Genomic DNA, 21,922 nt, shown 5'->3' with positions numbered 1-21,922 from the left:
GCAACTGGCCGCAGGCTGCTTTGGGAAGGGTTTGCAGTTCCTCATGGGGCAGGCACAGCGTCACATGATGCAGGTTTCCCAATCCCATTGTTCCCTGGGCATCCTACTCAGGAGCGCCACCAGCAGAAGGTCCCGCCCCGAAATGCGGCCCCCCACAGAGGCAGCGAAAGTCCCGCCGCCAAAATACCGCCGCGGTCGCCGACCCCCAAATTGTAGTGCCCTAGGCGACGCCTAGGTTGCCTAATGGGTTGCGCCGCCCCTCATCTACTACGTTGCCAGCTGCTTTTCAACTGAAGTGGGGGCAGGGGGAGAGTGTGTGACAGGGAGTGTATGTGTGTATGGACGGGGGGGAGAGAGACAATGTGTTTTGGGGGACAGACAGTGTGTCAGAATGCTGTCTTGTAAGTTCACACAGTGGCAGGAAGCAACCAGTTCTGAGGCATGGGGAGGGGAAAACTCGGACATCAACCCCCGCCTCCCTTTCTGGGCTCTCTACACAGCAATCTCTCTCTCTCTCTCTCGCGAACACACACACACACAGGCCGTGGCTACACTCGAAACTCCAAAGCGCTGCTGCGGGAGCGCTCCTGCGCCAGCGCTTTGAAGTGCAAGTGTGGTTGCGCGCCAGCGCTAGGAGAGAGCTCTCCCAGCGCTGCAGGTACTCCACCTCCACGAGGGGATTAGCTGGGGCATTGTTTACACTGGTGCTTTACAGCACTGTAACTTGCTGCGCTCAGGGGGGTGTTTTTTCACACCCCTGAGTGAGAAAGTTGCAGTGCTGTAAAGCGCCAGCGTAGCCATAGCCAGAGACACCTGCCTCTGTGTTCAACAACATGAGCATTCCACATTAATGGTTTGCTTTGTGTCCCAGAGCAGATCAGTACAGCACCCAAGGGCTGTCAGAAACAGTGCTTTGAAAGGGGAGGGGCGCATGTCTCTGGGGCAGCTGAGCTCAAAACAATGAGCTGAGCAGTCACTTGAGGCATTAGGGGACAGGAGCTGGAGCAGAGGCCAATTACAGTGCAGAAAGCAATCAAGTGTCTACGCTGGCAATAGAGCGTTGGAGCCTCTGCGCAAATAGCCTGACAGCTCTCGTCAAGGTGGGTTTTTTGCAGCACTGCAACTGAGGAGTTTCTGTGCACAGATTGGCCTGACAGTGTGTACACGTCTGCAGTTTGAGCGCAAAAAAACTGCTTTACTGCGCAGAAACTGCGTAGACCAGCTCTAAGGAAACTGTGCTGGGTCAGGTTTGTGAAAGTTCTCCCAGTCCCATTTGGACCCGCTGAAAAACTGACACTACTGTATTAGCAAGAAAGAACTCTGCTCTGGTTTCAGTAAGTCATTCAGGTTCAAAACATTGCATAAACAAGCACAACAACACTTCCTAGTTTGTGGAAAACAATGGTGAGGAACAATGTTAAGGAACTGTATTTAAACTCTCCCTTAAACACAGTTTCAAAGTTGTCAGACCTTATCCATACAATACAGATAAAATGGAGTATCTGTCATTCCCGTGGTAGCATTGAATATACTTCTCATAAACAGAGCCTAAGAGGGATTGGATCCAGATTATTTAGTATTTGTTTTAGATGATGGTAAAACTATGCTACTTCCGATTTTGTCTGTGTTACACACACACAAAGTTGTTCTTAATCGTGCATATGTAATGAAAGAGGCATAGTACATCGTACATAGTACATCTTCTAGTAACACACTATCCAGATGAGGAAGAATGGTAAAATAATGAAAGCTGGAAAGGATAAGCAAACGTATCCTATTTTAATCACAAAAAATAATTAAAATGGATTGGCTTAGTTGAAATATCCCATTGTTATACTCAAAACCAATGCGTAAATTTGGTTTGAAAAAAACAAATTAAATGAAGTTGTCCTTTGAAGAAGTGTTTTTTTTTTAATTCATAGATCTCACTGTATTGGTTCCACATCCCACTCTGCTAAAAGCTCTGCCTTTACTAAGAGCGACTGATAAATAATCCAGAGGATTTTTGGCTCATTCTGTTAAGCAATAATGATCCTACAGTGCCCATGTAGTTTTATCAATTACTAAACCACAACCTTTTCAGTCGTATAGTCTCTCGAGGTAAGGAACATTTTTTAGTGTTTTGGCTTGTCTTAAAGTTTGTCTTTTCTCTTCACTTCCTTTTGATTTTTATAATGACAATCAGGTGAATTAAAGACTTATACTCCCATCTTTTCAATTTACCCCAAACATTTTCATCTCGCATTCTGCTCCTGCTTCTGATTGTTTGTTTCTTGACATTTAGATTTGAATTTCAGTTTTATTGTATTTTAGTTTTAGCTGATTGATCTTAAATTGTATTTATTGCTGTGGGAATGTATTGTTTTGTTACTAGTAATTTATAAAGCTACTAGTCAGATTGCTCCTGAAAAAGAGATTGAGTTAGTAATCAAAATGGGTTGCTACCCCCTGGATAAATAAAGATAACAACATGACCCAGAGTCCTAAATCTAACACTGTGAAACTTGAGCGCAAAATAATTAATTTAAACACTCAAGGTAAATTGCAAAGCTAAACTGAACACTGGCTAAATCCAGAAATATGTTCTCAGAGCCCCTAGGATCCAGGCTGGGGAGAATGCATTCAGCACAAAGATAAGTTTCAGTTTACTATTTTAAAAAATATATTTTATTCACTTCTCTTCACATCTATTGGCTCATCCTAATTTGCTAAAGACATCCCACAATGCATCATTCTGTGACATCACTGAAGTAAAGTCCTGTGATGTCAGGAGCCTGAAGTATCACGGGGAAATACTTTGGAAAGCAGGCACTCTGTTCTGTTTCTCACTCTTGCCACCTAGTGGATTCTGACAGGTCTGCTCCCCATGATTCATTTCATTGGAAGAGAATATGTATAGAAAGTAGTCAATCCATCTGAATCCTGTAGTGAAATTCTCACTCCTAGATTTTCAGTACAGTAAGTCTGAGTCTCTCTTGTATTGCATGTTTTAGCAGCTGCACTGATGCAGCAGTGCCACTGTAAGCTCTCTAACAAAGCTGCTCTAAGTCGATGGGAGAGAGGTCTCCCATTGGCTTAATTTCTCCAGCCCCCACAGTGGTAGCCATGTTGCCAGGGGATGCTCTTCCACTGACATAGCGCTGTCCACACTGGCACTTAAATTGGCATAAATTATGTTGCTTGGGGGAGTGGCTAATTCACTCTCCTGAATGACATAATTTATGTTGACTTAAACTGTAGTGCAGCCATAACCTTTGATCCTTGGGTCCCATTTTTGATCTCTGCTACACCAGTGTAAACTCCAGTGCAACCCTGAGAGCAGAATTTGGTCTTGGGTTTAGTAGGTGCTGAGCACAGGCAAGTGAGGAGAAAATTGAGCTGCACAGCCTGGGATTTTCAAAGGAGCTTAATCCCACTAAAACTTAATGGGAGCCATGTGCCTAACTCCCTTGAGGCCTGTCTACATGGGGAAATTTACAGGTATAATTATATGGTTATAGTTATACTGTTATAGCTCCCTATGTAGATATGGAATAAGAGTGCCTTTCTAGTTTAGCTTATGTCACTTTGAAAGCAGTGTAAGAAAACCATATTGAAGAAATGGAGCATAGCATATTTTAGGCAGTTTCAGCCCACAGGGAAATTATTTTCAAAAGTTCTGATTACTTGATTTCTGAGCATGTGTTCCCAGGTAGTTTTTTATGTATGAACTGCTTTTTTCAGGCTCCCAATCAGCCTGTCATTTCCATGTGCACAACTCCTATTGGATGCCAGATTTGTTTTTTGCCCTCAGGTCTCTCCAATGTGGCATATTTGAAATGTGATGTACAAAGGAAAATAGAACATTTTAAACATGCTTTACGATAACAGTTTACCTAAGCTATTTAAAAAACAGAATCTTGCTTTTACTGATTTCCCCTCTGCGCCCCCTCCCCCTTGATAATTAAAATCTTGTCTACCCTGGAACTATATGGACACTGGAGAACTAGTCAAATGATGTCATTGCAAGAGACTGACAGCTGAGCAATTGAGGGAAAGGGATTTTTAATGTGTTTTAAAAGAATCCATTTTGCCGTGCATTACTCCTGTGGCAATGAAACAATCACTAAAAAAGAAGCAACTTGATAGCATTACTTCATTGAAACTCTTCCATTTTAGTAAAGGTTATTGCACATATGTGGTAGGGGTTAGACGAATACACTTTGAAACAATCTGTCTTATAAGGAGGAGGAATTGGACCTGCTCCCAAAGTGTATTAGTAATAAATTAATATCTTTTAAGTGTATTTGTTCTCTGCGTATATTTGTGGTTTCATAGTAGTCAAAAACACAAAAATGTATTAAACAATTTCAAAGAAAAAACACATTAAATTGCTCTATAATATCAGTATGTATAGAAACCTAAGGAGTATTTAATAAAATACACAGGAGATTATTTCAATGAGCATTTAGGTAAAATGATACTAAATTCCTTTTCCAGACAGTTGTCTGGATCAGGGAACCACAATTTAGGATCCATACACATTTATTCTCTCCTCACTGAATGAGGGGTCCACATAGATAATAGGTCTCATAAGCAGTAATAGAGGTTTCACATATGAACTCCCTACATGTTGATGCTACTGTAAAATAAATCTCATTGAAACTTATAAATAAAAATAAATTGGGTGTTTGCAATACACTATGGTTTTCTTCTGCAAAACATTTTTCCTTCTTTTCCCAAATGCGTAAGAAGCCTTCAACTAGCTGGCTCTTCATTTTGAGTCTTCATCATTTGTATCCTTTTTTCCAACCTCTCCTTCCATTCAGTTCTGAGTCTAAGACAGGAAACATAAACACCGATATCACCAGAAAGACTCCAGTCTTGCACATCTCCGGGCTTTGAGAGATACCACCAAACTCATCTTCCTAACATTTCCCACCATTGCTACCATTGGTGCTGCTCTGCCAGCAGTAGCAACAGTGGGAGATCTACTAAATCCTGCTCATCTGGAGTGTCTTCTAGCATAATGAGGAAACTTAACCTGAGCTTTGGGGCTCAGTCATCTCTAGTTTTCATCTCTCCTGGCTTGACAAAGCTACTTTGTAGGTCATCCCTTATTTCTCAAGATTGGCTGCTGCCACCTGCTGGACCACCTCTTATAGTACTTTCTTGGTTTCCTTTGGCACTACTAGATTGATAGCACTGGAGAGACTGTGTACAGTTAAATCTACAAGATTCTTCTTACCAGGAGCAATGCTTCTTACTTGTTGGCCAGATAGGTTAGGTGAGAGGTGGGAGTTTATTTGTAGTGCAGTAGTACCTAGAGGCCCCAATAAGGATCAAGGCACTGTACTAGGCACTGCATAAATTCATAGTAAGACAGTTCCTGGCCTGAAGAGCGAATAGACAAGACAGACAAAAGACAGGAGAAATTATACAGGTGGGGAGCTGAGGATGGAGAAATTAAGGGACTTGCCCAAGGTTACAGTGTAAATCTAAGGCAGACCCAGGAACTGAACTGAACTCATCTCAGCTCTCACACACTCTAGGCCAGGGCACTAACTGCAACACCATCCTTCCTTCCTCTGCTGTTGGATTTTAACCTTTTTTCAAAAAAAAGGAAAAGGGTGGGTGAATTTTGAACGCTTCCTTTATTTGGGACCAGCTTATGTAAAAAGGTGCATCTTCACTAGGAAAAAAAAAAAAAAAAAAAAGGTGTGTTCTTACCTCGGGGTAACCAGCACAATCTAAGATCCTCTGAAGACAAGGCAGTTTATAGTTTTCACAGGTTAGCAGACTGAGGTAAAGACTAGAGGGGAGTTTAGAGTTTGCCTTGGCCTGCTGACACATGTTGAAACTACCTTGTTTTAATTAGGGATTGACCTTGTATTAGTTACTCTGAGTTAAGAACACACGAACACACATTTTTTCCTAGCGAACACAAGGTTAGAAAGGCTAAATGATCTAAGGCCAGATTCTCTGCTGTGGTTGAACTGAGGCTCCACTCAGCACCAAACAGTGAGGGGTAAAGGTAGCATTAGTGACTTGAGTAGGGCCCAAGAATGAACTACCCTCTCTTATCTTTTTGAGATAGCCATTGAGGTCATGGTTGAGGCACACAGGGGGAGGGGCAGCGCATGAAGCTTTGTTGTTGTATATTATACAAAGAACCCCAATTTCCTGGGCGGTCATTCTGGCATCTATTGCATGTACTAAATGTATTTATTTATTTTTATTTTTTATTTTTTTAAAGGATTACAATATCAACCCACAGAAACAAGCATCCCTTCTCCCCCTCCCCTCCACTTACTTTGGCAGAGCACTTCTCTGTTGACGTTCTTTTTCAATTTGCAGATGCTTAGTTTGTTTTTCAATTGTCTTTTCCCAGAAGTCTGTTAGTTCCTCAGTTTCACATCCAAACACTTCAAAGCGCACATATTGACTATTCATTTTCTGTAAAGGAGAAAACCCAAGTGACCAGTTATCGGTCCTTTTCTATTTTGCTGGCTGGAATATGGTGCTACTGCAGCATGCTTTAGAAGATCTTTACAATACTGAATTCACATGCAGTCTTTTTACCGTGGAAGCAAAAGAAGAACTTAATGGGAATGAATCATGCTTCTACTTCTTCATTCAGAAAGTGGCACTTGAGGTATATGCTGTACTACAGTAATTACAGTTCCTAATTGTTCACCTTAAAGTGCCTTTGGTAAAATATCTTTCACCTCCATATAATTGTGGTTGTGACCTTTTAGCACACAATTCAGGATAAAGTTATTGCGCTCACTTTAGCATAATGATGAAGACTTTTTGCATGTGCCGTGTGCATAAGTTAAAGAGATAATATAAAAGTAACTGACATTTGTAAGATTTTTCCAAGGTTTCTCTGAAAGTAAATTGCCAACAGGCTAATTACCAGCTCATCTTAACACCTGCAATAATGAGTAAACCCATTTCTGGCAAGTATGTCCTCATAGTATCTTTACACTTCCACAAGATGTAGGCAAGCATGTCTTTATTTTACTATTTAATTATTTATACAAAGATAATAGAAACGTCCCCCAAAGTTCCCATGTGAAAGACTTTACAGTGAAATTAACAGCACTCTTAATAGCTTAGTCTTCCATTCCACTTTATTTCCACTGATTGTAGTTGATATTGATACATTTTGTAATGTTGTAACAAAGGATGTTAATGACTTGCACATTTGGGGTTACCAGGGTGAAACTCTCCAGAGGAAGAGTTAAGGGTGTCAGGCAGTAACCAATAAGGGTATTGTGTGGGTTAAAGCACTTTCAGTATAGTTATTATTCCTTTCACAGCTTCTTTTTGTATTGCAAAGCAAGTGCACAAAAGGAGGGTTAAGGTTTCTCCTTTCTGGTCAGGGTGTTCTTGGTAAGAGTTTTGGGTTAGGGCTGTTTCTATTCTTGAGGGCTAAGTGCTAAGCATGAGTTTTGCAGTCAGATTGGAGGGAGGTAGCTGCTTCTGGGGCTGGAGCAGAGCAGTGCCTCAGCTAAGGTTTATGCAAAAGACAGTTGCCTTTGTGCAGTGTGTTGCCATCTTGGTTCAAGGAAACAGGATGGTGTGTACATTTTGTAAGGAAACAAATCTCCTAGAAAATACCTGACTCCACAATTTCTGCTACAAATGGGAAACTGACCTGTCAGAATCAAAATTTGCTACTGCTTGGCAAAGGGGAACAATAACAATTGAGGTGAGTGAAAACCTTTCCCCAGCCTGATGGAATGAATCGAGGTAGCTCTTCATGGGGAGCCTCATGAAGTGTTCCTTGTTGTAGTCCCTGATCCTGCCATTGTCTTTCTGAGGGCATACCTCTGTGCCTACCCAAAGCCCCATTAACATCAGTGGGGCTGTGGCGGCCCAGGCATGTGATTAAGTGCAATCATCAATGGGAGCACTGGGGCCTGAATCAACAAAATAAAACAGATATAACTTGGCAACACATCTGGGCCCTGAATATGGAAAGTGTTGGATCATGTACCCATGCTTAAAGTTGCATACATAAATAAGTGCCTTTCTGGATAGGCCCCATAGAATAAGCTGATGCCATTTTTGCATAGTCTTTACTGTTTTGTTAACATAATCATGCTCTAAATCACAACATATATTAGAGGATTACATGCTTTTTTGCTTCTGCTGGCCATGCTCCTGGCATTCCTTCATGCTCCCAACATGTTCCCTGTGTTCCATCCTCCCTTCCCCATCTATTTCAGGGACTTCCTGCAACTCCCCCCAATCTCCTCCCAGCCAGGGTCTCTGTGTGCCCCCCAGTCTCTTTCCTGCCATACCAAAATCTCCCATTCTTTTCCTTATGCCAGTGACTCTGTGCGCCTCTCTTCCCCATACCAACGTCCTGCACCAGGGTGCCTCAGTTTTCTCCACTAATGGTTCTGTGTATCCCTGCACAGCAGGGTCCCCCATTCTCCATGCTATACCAGAGGCTCTGTTCATCTCCATTCCCTTCTCCCCCTCACACCAGGGTCTTCCATTCTCCCAGCATGTCAGGGATTCTGATTCCCCTCCAATCCCTCTTATGCCCATGCTATTGTCCCCCATTCTCTAGTCTACACCATGTCAAGGGTGCTATGTGTCTCTCCTCCCCTGCCGTCCCCATCAAGGCACCACATTTTCCTCACCATGTCTAGGGCTCTGTTTTCCCCTATTGCTCTCTCCCCATTCCTGCTATGATCCTCCATTCTCTGCAACATTCCAGGGAAGCCCTGTGTTTCTTCTTCCCTCACCCCAGACTGCCTTTCTTTCTCCGAGATTGGAAGGAAGGGGTGGACGGCTAGTGCCGTCTTTCTTCCCACTTGGGGCAGGCTGAGGAGACAGGACGTTAGGAAGGAAGATGGAATGAATGAAGCCTTCTCTCTCTTCTCCCTCTGGCTGTCCCTGCTGGCTAAGAATCTGCTCCATTTCTCCCCAGCAGGGAGAGTAATTATTTCGCTTATGTTTTTCAAGCCAGGTCTTCACGGAAAAGTTACATTGGCATAGCTATGTCTCTCAGGGGTGTAAAAAATCCACACTCCAAGCGGCATACCTAAGCCAACTTAACCCGCAATGTAGACAGTGCTAGGTTGATGGAAGAATTCTGTCGACCTAGCAACTGCCTCTCAGGGAGGTAGATTACTGTAGGGAGTGTCTACACAGAAGTGCTACAGTACAATGGCTCAGCTGCAGCAGTGTTTTAAGTGCACACGTAACCTCAGTGTGTCAACATGTTAAACTCTCCTGAGAGATGAGCAGGGGAAATGTTATGCTGCAAGGGGTTAATGGGTGCCATCAAGAGATGACAGGAGGTCTACGTGTCCCTCTTTTCCCTCTTTTGGCATTCTGATTTCCCTCCAAATGAAGAGGGTTCTGGCCATGGATGTCTAGAACGTTCCCTGAAATTTTGGAATAGATCAGATGTGCATCAGATTCAGAAGTTATGGCACGACAGACAAATTCCATCAAGTTGAGTGCAGGGGCTCACAAGTTTGGACAACTATTACAAGTGGCACATTCATGTGCCTTTAGAGACTAGGAGGGTTCTTTTAGGGGTATTCCTGCAGCATTGTGGGGGTGGCATTGGCTCTGCCAGTAGGATAAGTCTGTACAGCAGCTGGGAGGGTAGACAGATACGTACTAGCTCTGCTTGAGCTAATGTACTAAAAATAGCAGTGTGGGTGTGGCCATGGTGGCATATGCAGCAGCATGAGTTACCTGCATGAGCACAAACCTGCCTGACCTCCTGGGTACCGTTGCTGTGGCCACATTGCTGTTTTGCTCATGCTTTTCTTTTGCTCAGGGGAGTTGTGGGGGTAACTATACCAACACAAAGCACCAATTTTTCAGTATAGTTGCATCCATGCTAGGAGCATTTTGCTGGTATAGTATACTGGTATTCCTATACCAGTAAAGTACTCCTAATGTAGACATAGCCTTGTCAGGCCAGGTCTACATTACAAAGTTTTGCCAGTATAGCTATATTGGTTAGGAGTGTGTAAAAATAAACACCCCTGACTGACATATCTATGCCGGCAAAAAAAAACAACAGCCACCAAGCAACCCCTGTGTAAACACAACTATATTGGCAAAAGAGTATTTTTTCCATTATAGCTTATGTCATCTGGGAAGGTGGTTTAACTATACGGTCAAAAGATTGCCTTATGATGGGATATAAGCTGCATCTCCACTGGAGGCTCTGCTGGTATAGCTGTCCCAGTATGGCTATGTCTACACTACCACTTATGTTGGCAAAACTTATTTCCTCAGGGGTGTGAAAAACACGCACCCCTGCGCGACTTATGTGTTGCCAGCGTAAGCAGTAGTGTGCGTTGTGCTATGTTGGTGGGAGAGCTTCGTTGTGGGTGGTTTTATTATGTGGACGGGAGAGCTCTTTCCCATCAGCAAAGAGCAGCTACACGTGTGATCTTACAGTGGTGCAGCACCATCGTTACAGCTGTGCTGCTGTAAACTCGCTAGTGTAGACATGGCCTATAGCTGTATCAGCAAAGCCTTTCTAGTATAGACATAGCTTGAGACAAAGAGAATGAGAAACTCTACTGACCACCAATAACGGCATGGGGGAATGAGACAGCAGGTTATTGCTTCTGAAGTTGAGATATTGTTGAACTTGTAGTAGAGACCATAAAATGGCTCCAGTAGGCCACTACCAAAGTATTGAAGGGATAGAGTTCTATTGGTTTTTCCATTAATCAGTACAGCATTTACCTTCATTTTACTCAGAAATGGGGAAAGTTAGAAATTATACAGGATGCAAAATTGCAAAAGCCTATGAATTAATTAAAAAAAAAATAAAAAAAAAATCTTAATTGAATATATTTTGTCTGTTTTATTACATTTCATTCTGATAGTCATCTTGTACCTTCAAGGCAGTTTACATTCAAAATCAGCCTGAGAAATAAATTTGGGGGCAAATTTTATAAAATAATAATCTCTCTCTCTTTCTCTCAATGGGACTTTTAATGGGTTAATAGCAATGCCTCTGCGCCCCATGTTACAGCTAGAAAATGTCATTATTTCCAAAAATATCCTTTTGTAGTCTTCATTAAGCATGGAACAGATTTTAGATTATACTTATACATCCTGTTTTCCAAATGATGTGGTTTTGCATGAAAATGTCATTACAACCATCTTCCACAACATTTAATTTTTAACAAGTATGTAGGGTTCCTATGCCTTGTGTGAATTTGTAGCAATTATTTGTAATTTATTTTAATCAGAGCTGCAGAGAGCTAGTACAATAGTCCCCTAGGCTTGCTTGGAAAAGCTTGAAGAAATTGCTGCCATTCACCTGCCAGGCATGGTATGAAAAGCAAAGCTGGGAGCTCATAATGTTTATATAATTCTATTTAGCGATTCAGTTGTTTTATGAGAAAATGTGAGACATACTACAAAGAGACTAGGAGCTCAGAACAAAAATAGCCTCTTTGAAGGGATTGTTTTATTTTCTTTTTGAGATTTTGCTGTGACTTTTTTCACTTGGGTTTCTGAGTTTGAAAACCCCCTTATTTGCCAACTCATTTCCCCTGAATTATTGGACTCTTCCTTTTGAGTCTGATTTTCAGAAAGACTTCATTATGGTTGTTGCTTTTCTGAAGGTGACATGTTGAGCAAGTAAATCTGGTAGGTATATGTGTGCTGGCATTTGTATTTGGGATTAATTGCAGGAAAAATGTGGGCTCCATTATTTCTTGATTAAAAGTTATGCCCACAAACACATTGGTTGCTTTTGAAAATCTCCTTATTTCTTTTTTTGTTTCATGCTTTAATGTGTCAGTGAAAAAACTTACTTCTTTACTTGCTTAACATGGGGTTCTGCATTAGTTTCCACTGTTAGGTCACCTGATGTTCTGTGCAGAAATACTGGGAAGAATTTTAGAACAGTCTGGAGTCTGAAGTGCAGTTAATGTGCTATGTTCAAATGTGGATTAATTTGCGGTTAGGCTTTTTTCCCCATTCCTGTAACTACACAAACCTAGAATCTGGCTCAGTGCTGCTTGGTCATTGCAGCTCTGCAGCACGACCTATGCAGGACACAGTCTAGCCCTATAAAAGGGTTATTCACAGCCCTTCTTAACACCAGAGCTTTGAAAACTTTAGCATGTGAATGTGCAGTAGTTTTTGAAAACTGAATCTTCCTACCTGTTTCAAACTCCAGTGCTTTTACTGTTTGCCTCAATTAACACACGTGCTTATAGGATTCCTGCCCCAAACCTTCCAAAATGATTGACCTCTTTTTTTGCTTGGTCCTTCACATGCACATGTATTTGAATTCAGCTGCACAATGGGATGTCCTGGCTACGCCACCTCTGGCTTGTCCGAGAATGCTGCCCCTGTGCCAGGGGATTCTACAAGGAGTGGATCTGCATATACCTGAGAAGCCCTCTATGGGTATGTCTACACAGCAAAGAAAAATTTGCAGCTGGTACGTGCCAGCTGACTCTGGTTCACAGGGCTTGGTCTGCAGGGCTGTTTCATTGCTGTGTAGTAGACTTCTGGGCTTGGTCTGGAGCCCGAGCTCTGGGGCCCTCCCACTCTACATGGTCCTAGAGCCTGGTGCCAGGCTGAGCCCGGGAGTCTACACAGCAATGAAACAGCCCTGTAGCCCGAGCCCTGCAAGCCCGAATTGGCTAGCATGGGCTGGGCATGGGTGTTTAGTTGCTGTGTCAATTCTATTCACTCAGCAGGGGGACATTAATCTTGCCCTATTTTCCCTTTATGCCAGCAAAGACAAATTGGCCCCGTGTTCCATACAAAATCTATTTCCATTTTAAAAATTCTTGTTTCACACAGTAAACGTAAAAGAACTTCTCAGATAAAGGAGAGGGGAGAAGTGAGAAGAGGGGAGAAGAACAGGGGAGAAGTGAGATACTGACTTTGAACAGGGGAGAAGTGAGATACTGACTTTGAAGTGGGCACTAAACACAGCTTAAACTCAGGATCTCTGCATGTAATACAAAGTGCACACAGTAATGTTTTGTTAAAGTATGTAAAGAGCTCCAACTAGCCCTCTTGTAAATCTCAGGAGTTAGGACTGACCTGAGCTGGCCTGTCATAACTGCAATAGTTCTGACTGAAAGAGATTTAATTTAAGCCTCTGGTGACAATCCTTCCAAAGGACAACAATGAGAAACTCACTCACAGGCAATCATTTTTGACATAGCCCTGGCTGAAAACAAGCTGAACCAAAACTGGATTGCTCCCCAATGAAAGAAATAGCTGGAATGACTTTAGAAGGGGTTTTTCCTATACAAGATTAATATGATTACTTATTTTTAGATTTAATCATATTAGAGTGCATTGATTATTTTTAGATTTAATTTGCAAAGGTATACCTCCCAGGGTAGGAAAACTATGTTACTGACAGTGCTATTTGGAAACACAAGTAATGTTATTGGGACTAACAAGTGGAATACAAGATGAGTTAAATAGTGACACCTTGACTTTTCTGTAAGTGGAAGATCAATAGCTAGAGGCTGGATCTCACTGATTCTATAAAACATAGTTACCATCAGCAGAACAATACCTTTCCATATAAGGAATTGGAACTCAAGTTCCTATATTAGAAAAGCATAGATACAAAGGGGCTTTGCTAGCAGAGATAGAAATTTGATATCCAGGGATACAACTCAATATTTTACAAGGTTTTTAAATCTATCTTGTTTTAGTATAAATATAGTCACCTGCAGGGGTCACAAAGCCATTTTCCCTCCATGTATAAATCACAGTACTGTTGTCTAGGGCAGTGGTTCTCAAACTTTTTTTTTTTCCGCGGCCCACTTGAAAATTGCTGAGGGTCTTGGCAGACCACTTAATAATCTTTCCAAATGTTGCTTGTACCGTTAGCTAACTATTGTAAAGCACTTTGGATAAAAGCGCTATATATAAAAAACTTAATAATAATTAACTTTTTTTTGTTCTACAAATGAAAGCACACAACTCATATTTTAATATCTGTACTCATACCTTTCTAATGAGATGGATATGCCCTCTCTCCCGCTCCACAGCAGCCCCCGAGCTGGGGCTGGGAAGGAGGGGGGTCACTCCCCAGCAGCCACAGCTCTGGAGCTGGGGAAAGTCACCTCTTTTTCTGGCCACTGCAGCCCTACACGTCCCAAATTTCCCCTACCCCCTCTTCTCCCCCCACTGCTCCCACCACGTACCCTCTATTTCCCCCAAGGCCACCACCTCACCTTGCATGTGCATCTTCTCCAGGGACCAGGCACCTAATTAGTGGAGCCACGCCTGTGCGGCTCCACTAATTAGGTGGATGGCTCTTCATTTTCTCGTGTGCGGCGGCCCAGGCACACACCTTAGGGGAAACTACCCATGGACCATCTGAATGGAGCTTGCAGACCACTGGTGGTATGTGGACCACAGTTTGAGAACCTCTGGTCTAGGTCATTGCCTAAATTGATGGGTCATTGCCTTCATCTGAGGCATCAGATATTAAGCACTACTGGAGGCAAGGGTGGTCCAGATTCTGCTTTTCCTTATACCAGCATAAACGACAAGTTGTTTTCTGCCAGAATTGGGAAATGGCTAAACCCAAGCAAGTCTTAATTTATGTATGTTGCATGGATGATATTACAAATCCGGTGCTGCTGAGGCCACTGGCCCCTGCAATACCTCATGCTCTTCTTGCTAACTTCTGGTGACTGTCTTCTCTCTAGCAAGGCCACAGCTTCCTAAGTGTTGTTACACAAAAAAGGCCTATTATTTTTCTTTCATTATTATTTGTATTACCATAGTATCTAGGAGACCTAGTCATGGACTGTGGTAGGTGCTATACAAACACAGAACAAAAAGATGTTAGCTGCCCTCAGGGAATGACAATCTAAGCATAAGACATGAGACAATAGACAGAGACAGACAGACAGAAGGGGAGTACAAGAAAACAATGAGACACTTTTGGTGAGTGTGTTAGGCTGTGGTCTCTGCCCACCAGCAGCCTAGCCGTTGTCAAATTTTTTGGCAGGTGTCCTGGCAAAAGAAAGTTTAAGGAGGGATTGGAAGGTGCATAATCAGGTAGCTCTGCAGATGTTTACAGAGAGCATTTCCCAAGCGTGAAGGACAACATGGGTATTTGAAAATGTAACAAGTGGGCAAAGGAGGATGGTGTCCCCCAACTGGAGGTCAGCTTTGATAGCTCAATATTGAATGGGAATATAGGCACCAGGATGTAGGTAGTCTTGCCTAGTGGTCAGACCAGATCTGATATAGTGGGCGGAGCAGGCATCCAGGTTGGGAAATGGAGTTGAGGGTCTGGACAAGAGTCAACTGCCAATTACCAATGCCAGAGGTCAAGCCAGAGTCAGAGTCAGGAATTGAAGCTGAGAGTCAGAGCCGGAGCCGGAGCCACAGAGTTGGGTACAAGGCACAAGTAGCAGCAGTGAATTATCTAGTTGGTCAGACAACTTCCTGTGCCACCTCCTGGCTTAAATAGCATGGGTGGACCAACTGGTGGAGCCAGGCAATCCTCCAATCACGGCTCCTAAGGGTGGTGCCTTGGCTGAGGCTATAGTCCTGCTAGCTCCTCTGCCCTCCAGGTTTCAGCAGACATCAATCGGGAACTCACAGGCCTGGGTCTGAGACCCACGATATCACAGGGAAATGATAGCTAGGATGGGGACTGACTGTGAAGGGTCCTGAAAATAGATACAAGCAGCTTATATTTGGTACAATAGAGAGGGTGGGAATTTAAAAACAAACATTCTCTGGCCAAAGTAATGGGCTAGGAAAATGATCTTTGCAGCAGCATTCTAAATGGGTATGAGCAGGGCAATATTTCACTTGTCAAAGTCAGAGAGGAGGGTATTGCAATGACTAAGATGTGAGAGGAGAGCTTGGACAAGAGTTTTAGCTCTGTGGATGGATAGGAAAGGCTGTATCTTAGAGAACTGGCAAGATTTAGACATAGCCTGGATGTAAGGACCTAGAGAGAGGTCTGAGTTGAAGATGATGCCTAGGTTATGGGCCTGAGTGACAGGCAGAATGGTGGTATTGCCCACTGTGATCAAGAAAAGGAGAGAGAGAGAGAGAGAGAGAGAGAGAGTGTGTGAGAGATTAGAAGCTATGTTTTAGCCATGTTTATCTTGAGATGATGACTAGACATCCATAAGGAGATGTCAGACACAGGCTGAGATTATAGTTTGGACAGAAGGAGACAGATCTGAAATACAGAAGCAGATCTGTGAGTCCTCAGAATAGAGACGGTATCGGAATTTTTGTTTGCAGATGAGATTGCCCAAAGAAAAGATGTAGAAGGAGAAGAGAAAGGAGCCAGAACCCTCATAGCAAATTGGAGGATAGATGAGGAGGATCCAAAGGACACACTGAAAGAATGATTATGAAGGTGGAAGGAGAAACAGTAGAGGACAGAGTAACAAAAGCCAAGGGAGGACAAAATTTTGAGAAGAGGAGCATGTTCAATTGCGTCAAAGGCAGCTGACTGGTCAAGGAGGATGAAGATGGAATACTTGTTCTGAGTTTTAGATTGGAAGAAGTTGTTAGAGACTTCGATGAGAGTGGTTTCAGGTGAATGTCGGAGGTAGGAGCTGGATTGGAGAAGGTCTGGGATAGAATTGGAGGAGAGGAACTTGAGACAGCAATTATAGAAAGGGCATTCAGTGAGCTTAGCAAGGGAAGGGAGATGGGGTTGTAGTTGCAGAGGCAAGTGGGATCAAGTTTTTTGTTTGCTTTTTTTTAAGATGGGAGAGACTAGAGCATGCTTGTATTGTGAGTGGGAAGAACCAGAGGAGAGTGAGAGGTTAAGGAAAAGAGTAAGAGAGGAGTTGAGAGTGGGTACGAGGGAGATCTGAAGCTGGGATGGGGTCACTGGGGCAAGTGGATTGCTTAGAGGAGGAGAGCAGATGACAAATTTCTGTGCCTGTGATAAGGGAAAAGCAGGAGAGAATTCTATGGGGAAAGGGAAGGTAAGCTAAGGGGAGGGGGAACATTACATTATATTTTGTCAGTTTTCTCTTGGAAGAAGTCAGCAATCTCCTGTGCAGAGAGAGAAGTGGAGATGGGGAGGGGAAGGTTTAAGGAATGAGTCAAAGGTGGTGAAAAGGCAGCTGGGATTGTGGGCGTGAGATTCAATTAAATTGGAGAACTAGAGTTCTGAACTGAAAGAGCAGAGAATGAATTGGTAACAGAGGAAGTTGGCCTGATCATAGGATTTCCAACACAGATGCTCTGTAGCACTAGAGTAAGAACAAAGGAAGCGGACGGATGCTGGGAGTGAGCCAGGGCTGGGAGTTGGCAGGATTGACCTTGAGATGGGAGAGAGGGACAAGAGAGTCAAGGGTGCTGCAGAGTGATGAATGGAGAGTGTCAGCAACAATGCTGAAGAAAGGGAAGAGAGGATAGGGAGAAGAGGGCTGAAAGCAGACAGGAAATCATTAGCACAGAGGCCCTGGAAGTCACAGAAAGGCCAAGTGACTGGGCATGATGGAGGGGGCTGATGGCAATGTTGAAGGAGATGGTCGGAGAGGGAGAATTCTGCAACAGAGAGATCAGAGACAATGTAAATAATATAATGATATAAATAATAGGAGAACAATAAAAACCAACGATTCTGATAAGATCTATGAAAGTTCATGTCTCAGACACTGAAAGAAGGCTATACAAAGAAAGAGATCCTGTTGGAATTTATTGTAATGATATATTTAGGTTTTTTGGTTCCTTTCAGACCAGTACAGAGTGTACCAAAAGTATTTACAGTCATCACCAGTACTACACACTATCTGCTTTTTTCTCCTTGCTGTAACAAATCTTTCTATATTTGTCATATCCAGATCACTACTGCCAATTCATTCTACTTGAGGTTTCTAGGTATTATTCATCTCCTGCTATAAAAATCCAATTGTGTATTCATATTCCCTTACACGTAGTTTGCTTAGCAAGTGCACTTCATAATATAGATATGCTGGATAAATACAGAAATTGCACAGCACATATATAAAAAATGTCATTGTTGACATTTGACTTTAAAATGTCTATTTAGAGATTAGACAATAAGACTGGTAATTAGGACCCCCCCACGTTTTTATTATTATTTGCGCCGCCACTGACTTCCTCATTTGCAAAATAGGGGTGGCAATTCTTATCTCAGGTGAGTGTTTGAGGATTCATTTTACATCCTATCAATATGCAAAGAATTATTGTATTAAGAGATCTGAAATAACAGTTTCCATTACAGTTTTAAATCTGTTTTGTTTTCAGAACCTAGACAAAAATCTGTATGTGGGAAGAAAAGTAGTTGCAAGGATAAAGCAGAAAAGGTTCCCTATTTAAGGGCCGGGGGGGGAGGGGGGCGGGGAATTGTATAGTAAATATTTCCAGACATTGTCCATTAAAATTAGTGTTGGGAAAGCTGCAACAATTTTGTGGGTTTAAGGAAATGTACCAATGTTTGCAGACATATCAAGAATTTTATCTGTAAATTCTGGGGTGCACAGTAATTGGAGCTAGTTGAAAACTTTCCAAGGGAATATTTTTATGTTGCAAAATGATGATTTGTTGAAACCGAGTAATTCCACGGGAATGTGTTGATTTTTTGACAAAATTTTCACTTTTAAAAAATGTTTTGAAACAAGCACTTCAAAGATGTCTAAACATGCTGTTTCAACATTTTCAGAACAGAACATTTTGATTTTTCATTTTGAAATGACTTCTCATTTTGAAATTTATTATATTTTATATATTTGAATGATAATAAAAAAAATCACAATTGAAACAAAACACTTCACATTTTTCAATATTCAGTGAATTGAGTCCAAACAAATTTTTTTGGAAAATGTTGGTTCACAAACAATTATTGCATCTGAAGAAGTGAGGTTCTTACCCACGAAAGCTTATGCTCCCAATACTTCTGTTAGTATCAAAGGTGCCACAGGACCCTCTGTTGCTTTAAACAATTATGACTTTTTGTCCTGAATTGGGATGAAATAAAATCTTGAAATCTCCATCTTTTTTGTGGCATGAAAAATCCATTTTCCAGACAGCTCTATCAGTCATTACATTGTGGGGCCAAAATATAAGAACACAGAGTTGGTTTGATTTTGGGGAAGCTTCATGAGAAAGGAAAGTGTGGCTAGCTATGGAGCTTTGGCTAGCTGCATGCTGGGGAGCTGCAGAGTATGGTCAGGATTTATCCAACATGAGTCATATGGCTAGAAGCTATGAGGAATATATTTTCCAAACAGTATGACGTTCAACAAAATAAAATATAACACCTTTAGAATTACTGGTACCTGGACTTTCATCATTATAAGGCAATTGCATTGCACAGCCTATCCCGTAATGGTATTCAGAAAATACATAGTATTGGGGTATTCCTGAAACCACAATACTAGAATTTATTTTGGGGATTTAATGGGAGGTCGGTTTAGAAACCCAAATGTGTATCTACGTTGCAGTGTATCTCTGTAGTTAAAGAGAAGGTGTGTTTTATGTGTGTATTTTGGATAAGCACAATTTTTCATTTACACGCAAGAATCATCGAGTATTTAGGTAAGAGTAGCATGGTTCAGCGTAGCACTGGCTACAGACATCAATGAAAGATTAGAACTCTGGATTGTTTTATTCCCTTGCACACATCTATTCTCCCTTCTACACTTGACAGAATTTGAAGTATGCAGTGTTGGTCCCAGAATATTAGAGAGACAAGGTGACTTGGGCATGGTAATATTTGAAGTATATGTTCTCTTTCCTATCTGTGGCCAGTGTAAATCCCAAGGGAGTCAAGGAGAGATTTCTGTGCACAAGAACTTCAAGATCAGAACCATGTTTGAGTAGGACTCTGACTAATTTTAATGGGAGCTACCTACATACATCAAGAGAATAGACACTGAAACATTCATGTCAGAAGGAAATATTTGCATACCAGTATCACACAACTCTCTAAAGTTTGTCAGTCCTTCCTATTAACAGCACCACTGTTACACTATTGTTTTCTGTGAAATATTGATCACTCTGACCTATTTGCCAGAATCGGAACATGATGATTCTTGGCAGACTGCCCTAAAACACAACATGGACTAGTTTTCCTGAGACATTTTCTCACATAATAGCACTGTGCGAAAGAAACCTGGAATAATGCAAGGCTACTGGCAGCTGACTCATGTACAGTGATATCTGTAATGCTGCTATTATGGTTAATCCCTGGAGAGTGGAGACTACTCAGTCTAAGACAGCAGCATCAATGCTTTTATAATGTCATGTACTGGAGGGTTTTTTTTTCAGTTATAGTTGGCCTCACTTTTCTCTGTCCTCCCCTCCCAAAAGTCAAAAACATGTAGGGCCTGCATGTGGGACCCTTACTGAGGTGAGCACTTTCGGGTGTAGACCCATTGACTTTAGTGAGACTACTTATGTGTGTGAGCACTTACACAAGAGTAGCACATCAGACCATGTCCAAATGACTACCCTTTCTGAGCTATCCGTCACTCTGTCCATCTACTATTGACTTTCTTTTAATATTCCACATTTAAAGCAGTTGTAGTTTGTTTTCTTGATCGAGTATTGTCTGTAGTACATGAGTTTTTCCCCACCCGTCCCATTTGAAACCTGATCCTGTGAATTGCTGAATTCAGGGCTCTTGGTAAATAGCATAAATTATTGTCTGTGAAAACTTACGTTAAGATCCTAAATGATGATTGTTGAGTGGGAAGGCTTGATGCTGTGGGATCAAGGAAGACAACAGATCCTGTCTGCAGCTCATGTTCTTAATCAGATGAGAGAATTTTGACACAGCATACCAGACAGGAGAGAGGTCCACTCTCAGATTTGGGAGTCTATTATTTTTTTTTAAATCATCCATCTAATGGATAATGATTGAAAGTCTTTGCAGAAAGAGTGTGTGTAACCCCAGCTGCTATTTGGCACAGCAATCTATAATATACAGAGACACCCATTGGTGTTTTGTCCATTGCTGTGCCAAGGGACCTCATCCTGAAATATTTTTTCTGTGTCAATACTTCTAATCTTTTCCAGAATGCTGTTACACTGGGCACCATTCCCTGGCTTGCCTCACACCTTGACCTTTATTTGAATATACTTGTATAAGAATTAAAGTTAGAGAAGGTACTCACCTCTTGCGACATTAAGATGATGAAATGTATTATGAAAAACAAATCCTTACTTACCTTGGAGATAGATTCTTCCTGCAATAAATCCTCTGTGTGACACAAACCAGTGATGAATAATGCAACTGCAGCCCTGGCTTCTACAGTGCCACAGGGCAGCAATGAAATCCATCCCTCGGTACTTTTTATTTGAAGTGGGGGTAACATAAATCCTTCATCGTATCAAGGCTATTTTGAACAGAACTAGTAGAGAGATAAGATCAGTCTCATTTAATGAACTTTGCAGCCCCCTGCCTGAGATGGCCATGAAACACAGGCCCCTTGAGAGCATGCCTCCCTCCCACTCTGGCAGATACCACAGAGAGCATGACTTGGCAAGAGCTAGGAATTATTCTTTAAAATACACACGGATATTATCCATTCTAATATTTGTCCTGTGAAGCTTGAAAAATTCCATACGACCATCTTGGCTGTAATGGTGGCTGGGATGTGCGACAAATCACACTTGGTTTTGCATTAGAGGATGACTTGTAGAAGTATGCTGTTCTTTTGAGCTGCTGATCTAAGGATGTGTGCTTGATTATGACATATCACACAGTCTGTTCTCTCAAGACAATAGTCACAGGAATTGTCTGTTCTGTTAATGTTAGCTGCCAAAAGGTATTATACTGGCACTAGTTTTACCATTTGGAGTTGTTATAACTCTATTATAGATTATCATTTGAATTATTACATTTCATTTTCAGATAAAATATTTCGTACATTTGTTTGATGACAGATGTAGAACCCAGTCTCAGTTTTCATTAAATCCATCTATTGCT

The 21,922-nt window shown here is 41.9% G+C and overlaps 1 protein-coding gene across 1 annotated transcript; it reads right to left on the bottom strand.

Moving 5' to 3' along the window:
* Positions 1-1,765: 1,765 nt before the first annotated feature.
* Positions 1,766-21,323, bottom strand: FAM240A (family with sequence similarity 240 member A). The gene is made up of 3 exons (XM_034774888.1): positions 21,162-21,323; positions 6,293-6,435; positions 1,766-4,816 (listed from the first exon to the last, which is right to left on the bottom strand). Exons 1-3 carry the CDS (start codon positions 21,306-21,308, stop codon positions 4,738-4,740), a joined length of 369 nt encoding a protein of 122 aa, XP_034630779.1. The 5' UTR covers positions 21,309-21,323; the 3' UTR covers positions 1,766-4,737.
* Between the last annotated feature and the right edge of the window lie 599 nt (positions 21,324-21,922).

The sequence above is a fragment of the Trachemys scripta genome, chromosome 6 (assembly GCF_013100865.1).
Source record: "Trachemys scripta elegans isolate TJP31775 chromosome 6, CAS_Tse_1.0, whole genome shotgun sequence".
Classification (NCBI taxonomy): domain Eukaryota; kingdom Metazoa; phylum Chordata; order Testudines; family Emydidae; genus Trachemys; species Trachemys scripta.
This window is presented reverse-complemented; position numbering and strand designations above follow the sequence as displayed.

Bases quoted from the DNA above. Each gene is read 5' to 3' on its own strand.
- FAM240A (XM_034774888.1), bottom strand. From the start codon at position 21,308: ATGTTACCCCCACTTCAAATAAAAAGTACCGAGGGATGGATTTCATTG. The intron at 6,436-21,161 runs GTAAGTAAGGAT...TCTCCTTTACAG, and splicing joins AGGAAGAATCTATCTCCAAG to AAAATGAATAGTCAATATGT. The intron at 4,817-6,292 runs GTAAGTGGAGGG...TTCCTGTCTTAG, and splicing joins CAGAGAAGTGCTCTGCCAAA to ACTCAGAACTGAATGGAAGG.